The 7,861-nt window shown below is 41.2% G+C and overlaps 1 protein-coding gene across 1 annotated transcript in view; it reads right to left on the minus strand.

The window, feature by feature from the left end:
* Positions 1–7,861, minus strand: part of LOC107698881 (fibrillin-1-like) — an 86,604-nt gene that overhangs the window by 23,614 nt on the left and 55,129 nt on the right. Inside the window, 8 exon segments of the mRNA XM_016500015.1 lie at positions 344–469; positions 1,894–2,013; positions 2,091–2,216; positions 3,230–3,346; positions 6,265–6,384; positions 6,467–6,589; positions 6,934–7,046; positions 7,048–7,108. Of these exon segments, the coding sequence (XP_016355501.1) occupies positions 344–469; positions 1,894–2,013; positions 2,091–2,216; positions 3,230–3,346; positions 6,265–6,384; positions 6,467–6,589; positions 6,934–7,046; positions 7,048–7,108 (906 nt within the window).

The raw sequence follows: 7,861 nt of genomic DNA on the forward strand, positions 1-7,861 counted from the left end.
GCACACACACACACGCACACACACGCACACGCACACACACGCACACACATGCACACACACACACACAAACACGCACACACACACACACACACAAACGCAGAGATTGATACATACACACACACACACACACACACACACTGTCCTGTCCATGGAGTCAGACTGGAAAGTGTGAGCAAGTGAAAGACAACAAATGCACAAACAGCCTTGTGTTCTGTTTCCTTCCTACATCACGAGGAACAAATCATTCACTCATTAAACATGACGAGATTCCTGACTGCTGACCTGCAGCAAAACGTTTTCAACGACCTGCGGAACTGTGGGATATATATCTGCGATAACTCACCCACACATCTCTTTCCGGTCGAGGACAGCTGGAATCCCTCCGGACACTCGCACCTGAAGCTGCCTGGCGTGTTCACACACTTGCCAAAGATGCAGATCTCTGCCGTCTGAGAGCATTCGTCGATATCTGAGCAAACACACACATGGATGAAGTGGTTTGAACCAGGGCTCTGAACCGGTTCAAGGAACGAAAACAAAAAACGGAAACGAATGAAAGCTTCTGTGAACGGAGAAAACAGAATAAAACTGTAGGCTTACATAAAAAGGAATAGACTATCTTGGCCTATACACGAAATATATTTCACTTAAATCATTGACAGATTAACAAAACGAAAGAAAAAAAATTGCTGATTTCGGTTCATTGCGATGCGATCCAAAGTTCACGGAAAGGAAAACGAGACGGCAGAAAGCAGTTTTATTTATTTTGCAAAAGCTCGACAGTTTTGAATGATGTTTTGCTTCTATCTGTATAACCAACCAGCGTTTATATGACCATATCGTGCCGACACAGACACAACATATTTTGTGACATTGCAGCCTGTTCATTATCAAAATAAAATACAGTTAAAGAAACATAAAAAGTTGCACTGCTCTGTTGTGTTCAGCGTGACCACACTGTGCTGATATAGCCGATGTGAAGGAATGTAATAATAAAATGCGACGTGAGCCTACGCGACTTGTTTTTTGTTGTTGTTTTTTTCCCTCTCAAAACGCAATTTTATAGGAGTGGCATTTTTGCAACAATGCAGCAAATATTTTAAAAATCTTAAAAAATACTTTAATGTCTTTAAAGCGTTAACAGATTTTTCTTTCTTTTGTTTAGTAGCCTAATCTAGAAAATCTAGAAAAGATGATGCTGTGTAGCTGTGACTAAGCGCAGCGGGTTAAGATAACAGATCTCTTCCTGTTTTTTTTTTCTTTTTTGAGTAAAGAAAATGCTGTACTTTATTATTATTATAGGCAAAGAAAAGGTTTAAAAATAACGTTATTAACCGGTATTTTTTCTAGGCAAACCGGTTTCGGAACGATAATAATACAGAGGAACACAAATGTTAAAATATCGATTCTGCTCGGAGTGAACCGATTGAATTTATTTTTTTCGTTTTCAAGCCCTGGTTATAAAACGGAGAGTTCCGGTCCTTGATTCTGATTGGCTGAGCCGCGTTCGAAGCTGTTGCAAATGACTCTACAAAGTAACACACACCTTTGTTTACGTTTGTGTGTTGCTCGGCAACCACTTTGTTGCAACCACAACTGTTTCTGAGGAGCTACATTGTTTGGTGGAAGAATACTGTTTTTATTAATATCATTACACTTTATTTGCTCTGTTTTATTTTGTGAAACCTTACTACGTATATGGAATAACCGTTTTATAAAAGCAATAAACCCAGTGAAGCTGTGGTTTACAGTGAATTTATAACAGCTTTGCTTCGTGCCTAACAACGCCCCTTAGCTGTTATAAATTCACTGCTTCTTGGGGCTTATTGCTTTATTTGAACACACTCGCTGTGAGCACTAGCACTAGTGACCATCGTCCCGAGCCTCACTGACCTTCACACCTGTCGTTCTGCAGGAAGTATCCAGGAGGACAGATGCACCTGTAGGAGCCGTCCAGATTCTGGCACGTTCCCGGACCGCAGGTGCCGGGGCTGATCAAACACTCGTTGATGTCTGAGCAGAAGAGACGTGATAATAAATACACAAACACACATGCATTGGAGGTCCAGCAGAGCAGCTTCAGGACTCACCCACACACATCCGGCCATCAGGAGAGAGTTTATACCCATCTAGACACACGCACACAAACGAGCCCACCGTGTTGATGCAGTTTCCGTTCCGACACAAGCCCCGGAGCGACGTGCACTCGTCTGTGTCTGAACGACGCAAACAAAACACAGCCGTTAAAGGATAAATTCATTCCAGATTAAAAATGTCCTGATAATATAATCAACCCCTGTGTCATCCAAGATGTTCATGTCTTTGTTTCTTCAGTCGCAAAGAAATTACGTTTTTTGAGGAAAACATTCCAGGACTTTTCTCCATATAGTGCACTTCAATGGTGGCCAACGATTTGAAAATCAAAATGCAGTTTCAAAGAGCTCTACACGATCCCAGCCGAGGAATAAGGGTCTTATCTAGCAAAACAATCGCTCATTTTCTAAAAAAAATGTATATTTATACACTTTTTAACCACAAATGCTCAGCTAGCGTTAGCTCTGCAATGCGCATGTGCGACGTAGGCGGACGCACCGACCCAGTGTTTACAAAGCCAACATGCAAAAAAAGTCAATGCCCTTTACAAAAAAGATAAAACAATGATGTTGAAGGATTTTAAAGTTGGAGGAGAAAATGAGATGGAGTTTTTAACCGAAGTACAAGGACGAAGAACTAACCGCGCGTAACCTTTCTAACAGGATTACGTAATGTGCGACAACGCGCATAGCAGAGCTAGAGCAAGCAGAGCATTTGTGGTTAAGAGAAAGAAAGAAATATTCATTTAAAAAGAAATGACTGATCGTTTCGCTAGATAAGACCCTTATTCCTTGGCTGGGATCGTGTAGAGCTCTTTGAAGCTGCATTTTGGACTTTCAAATCGTTGGCCACCATTGAAGTCCACTATATGGAGAAAAGTTTTTGAATGTTTTCCTCAAACTTAATTTCTTTGTGACTGAAGAAAGAAAGACATGAACATCTTGGATGACATGGAGGTGAGTGAACTTATCCACAAACACATGTCTGTCTGCTGTGGAATTAATAAATATTCTACACTTATTTATAAACTTTTACATAACAGCTGCATGCTTCAAGTCAACAGGAACGCAATAATGATGGTAAAAAAACAGTATCATCATTAAAACACCACTCGTTAACACTTGTGTGTGTGTACCGATGCAGTCGTTGTTGTGTGACAGCTGGAATCCTGGGTAACACAGGCAGTTGTAGGAGCCCACAGTGTTCTTACAGGTTCCATTTCCACACGGCTGACGCTCGCACTCGTCCACATCTGAACACAGACCACAGATGGTCAGTTAGTTATGAACACAGAGACCACAGACGGTCAGTTAGTTATGAACACAGACCACAGACAGTCGGTTAGTTATGAACACAGACCACAGACGGTCGGTTAGTTATGAACAGAGACCACAGATGGTCGGTTAGTTATGAACACTGACCACAGATGGTTGGTTAGTTATGAACAGAGACCACAGATGGTCGGTTAGTTATGAACACTGAGACCACAGACGGTCGGTTAGTTATGAACAGAGACCACAGATGGTCGGTTAGTTATGAACACTGAGACCACAGACGGTCGGTTAGTTATGAACAGAGACCACAGATGGTCGGTTAGTTATGAACACTGAGACCACAGACGGTCGGTTAGTTATGAACAGAGACCACAGATGGTCGGTTAGTTATGAACACTGAGACCACAGACGGTCGGTTAGTTATGAACAGAGACCACAGATGGTCGGTTAGTTATGAACACTGAGACCACAGACGGTCGGTTAGTTATGAACAGAGACCACAGATGGTCGGTTAGTTATGAACACTGAGACCACAGACGGTCGGTTAGTTATGAACAGAGACCACAGATGGTCGGTTAGTTATGAACACTGAGACCACAGACGGTCGGTTAGTTATGAACAGAGACCACAGATGGTCGGTTAGTTATGAACACTGAGACCACAGACGGTCGGTTAGTTATGAACAGAGACCACAGATGGTCGGTTAGTTATGAACACTGAGACCACAGACGGTCGGTTAGTTATGAACAGAGACCACAGATGGTCGGTTAGTTATGAACACTGAGACCACAGACGGTCGGTTAGTTATGAACAGAGACCACAGATGGTCGGTTAGTTATGAACACTGAGACCACAGACGGTCGGTTAGTTATGAACAGAGACCACAGATGGTCGGTTAGTTATGAACACTGAGACCACAGACGGTCGGTTAGTTATGAACAGAGACCACAGATGGTCGGTTAGTTATGAACACTGAGACCACAGACGGTCGGTTAGTTATGAACAGAGACCACAGATGGTCGGTTAGTTATGAACACTGAGACCACAGACGGTCGGTTAGTTATGAACAGAGACCACAGATGGTCGGTTAGTTATGAACACTGAGACCACAGACGGTCGGTTAGTTATGAACAGAGACCACAGATGGTCGGTTAGTTATGAACACTGAGACCACAGACGGTCGGTTAGTTATGAACAGAGACCACAGATGGTCGGTTAGTTATGAACACTGAGACCACAGACGGTCGGTTAGTTATGAACAGAGACCACAGATGGTCGGTTAGTTATGAACACTGAGACCACAGACGGTCGGTTAGTTATGAACAGAGACCACAGATGGTCGGTTAGTTATGAACACTGAGACCACAGACGGTCGGTTAGTTATGAACAGAGACCACAGATGGTCGGTTAGTTATGAACACTGAGACCACAGACGGTCGGTTAGTTATGAACAGAGACCACAGATGGTCGGTTAGTTATGAACACTGAGACCACAGACGGTCGGTTAGTTATGAACAGAGACCACAGATGGTCGGTTAGTTATGAACACTGAGACCACAGACGGTCGGTTAGTTATGAACAGAGACCACAGATGGTCGGTTAGTTATGAACACTGAGACCACAGACGGTCGGTTAGTTATGAACAGAGACCACAGATGGTCGGTTAGTTATGAACACTGAGACCACAGACGGTCGGTTAGTTATGAACAGAGACCACAGATGGTCGGTTAGTTATGAACACTGAGACCACAGACGGTCGGTTAGTTATGAACAGAGACCACAGATGGTCGGTTAGTTATGAACACTGAGACCACAGACGGTCGGTTAGTTATGAACAGAGACCACAGATGGTCGGTTAGTTATGAACACTGAGACCACAGACGGTCGGTTAGTTATGAACAGAGACCACAGATGGTCGGTTAGTTATGAACACTGAGACCACAGAGGGTCGGTTAGTCATGAACATAGTCCACAGATGGTCGGTTAGTTATGAACATAGTCCACATACGGTCGGTTAGTTATGAACACTGAGACCACAGACGGTCGGTTAGTTATGAACATAGACCACAGATGGTCGGTTAGTTATGAACACTGAGACCACAGACGGTCGGTTAGTTATGAACATAGACCACAGATGGTCGGTTAGTTATGAACACTGAGACCACAGACGGTCGGTTAGTTATGAACATAGACCACAGATGGTCGGTTAGTTATGAACACTGAGACCACAGACGGTCGGTTAGTTATGAACATAGACCACAGATGGTCGGTTAGTTATGAACACTGAGACCACAGACGGTCGGTTAGTTATGAACATAGACCACAGATGGTCGGTTAGTTATGAACACTGAGACCACAGACGGTCGGTTAGTTATGAACATAGACCACAGATGGTCGGTTAGTTATGAACACTGAGACCACAGACGGTCGGTTAGTTATGAACATAGACCACAGATGGTCGGTTAGTTATGAACACTGAGACCACAGACGGTCGGTTAGTTATGAACATAGACCACAGACGGTCGGTTGGTTATGAACACAGACCACAGGCGGTCAGTTAGTTATGAACACAGACCACAGACTGTCAGTTAGTTATGAACACAGACCACAGATGGTCAGTTAGTTATGAACACGGATGGTCAGTTAGTTAGTAATGAACACAGACGGATAGTTATTTATGAACATAAACCGTCAGTTAGTTATGAACATAGACCACAGACGGTTATTTAGTTATGAACACGTGAAGTTGGTTAATCATGAACACAGACAGTTAGTTAGTTAGTTAGTTATGAACACAGACCCCAGAAGGTTAGTTAGTTATCTACATGAGGATGTACCACAGACAGACATATGAGCAGACAGACAGACAGACGGGTGTGTGAGGCTGATCTCTCACCGATACACAGGTCTGGTGTGGATTTGAAGCCGTTGGGGCAGATGCAGCGGTAACTACCCACCATGTCAATACACTGACCAGGACTGCAGATGTTTGGATTCTCAGCACACTCATTACGATCTGAGAGGAAGAGTCAAACATCATCATCATCATCACACACACTATGAGCAATATGAGATATTTCCATTACACACACACTCACCGACACACTGCTGGGTGGGAGTTTGCCGGTATCCAGGTTTACACTCGCAGCGGAAACTTCCAGGAACGTTCAGACAGACGGCGTTCTGCTGACACACCGGCCCGTTCTGACACTCGTCAATATCTGCACACACATCATTCACAGAGCGCTGAGAGTGAATCATCTTATTTCATTCGCACAGATTGTCACAGATCCTGTCACATTTTTTGTTTGTTATTGTAGATTTTACTCTCCAGAGGGGCGTAACATGGACTCTTATTTTATAAAATACAGTCATAAAGCGTGTCGGGGATATGTTTCACTATATTATAATGTTTGTTTATTATTTATTGAAATAAAACCATGAAATGTCATGATTTAAGGTTTTCAATTACTAACAGACATTTTATTTTCATAACAGGCTGACAGAGATATATGCAAACATATGATAATCTAAAATAAACAGGTATAATATTTAGAGCTCTTACCCTCACAGATCAGCAACTTGTCATTATAGACAAAACCCATCGGACATTCACAGCGGAAACTGCCGATCATGTTGATACTCTTTGAGTGTGTCTGTGTGTTTACCAATGACGTGACCGGTGTAAATGTCAATGAAATATCCAGGTCTCTCACTTCCACACAGCACAGCGAACTCATCTGCAGCAGAGAACAGCGTTACTGTCATGACTGTGTGTTTGTCGGATTTTTTTTAATCGATTTAAGGCTTTTTAAGACCTTTTTTAAGACCTGCACAAAATTAAATGTATGAGAGGTAGGGAAAAGTCAATTAAAATACAGATTCTGACAAAAACTAAAACTAAAAAAAAATCTTATAAAACATTTTAAGAGTCACAGTTATAAAAGATTATATTTATATTAATTTGAAAAAAATTAAGAAAATTAGTGCTGTCAAACGATTAATCGTGATTAATTGCATCCAAAATAAAAGTTTTGTTTACATATGTGTGTACTGCATATATTTATTATGTATATATAAATACACACACATGCATGTATATATTTCAGAAAAATATGCTTATATATCAAATATATTTTTGATATAATATAAATTATATGAACATAAATATATACATGTAAATACATGTACATATTTTCAAAATATATACTGTATGTGTGTGTGTTTATATATACATAATAAACATACACAGTACACACATATTATGTAAACAAAAACGTTATTTTGGATGCGATTAATCGTTTGACAGCACTTATGAAAAGATATATTTCAAATTATATATATGTATATACACACACACACACACACACATAAATATATATATATATATATATATATATATACACACACACTCACATATATATATATATTTATATTTATATACACACATACATACACACACACACACACACAGAGATATATATACACACACA

Source organism: Sinocyclocheilus anshuiensis, unplaced genomic scaffold (assembly GCF_001515605.1).
Source record: "Sinocyclocheilus anshuiensis isolate Anshui unplaced genomic scaffold, SAMN03320099.WGS_v1.1 scaffold146, whole genome shotgun sequence".
Lineage (NCBI taxonomy): Eukaryota > Metazoa > Chordata > Actinopteri > Cypriniformes > Cyprinidae > Sinocyclocheilus > Sinocyclocheilus anshuiensis.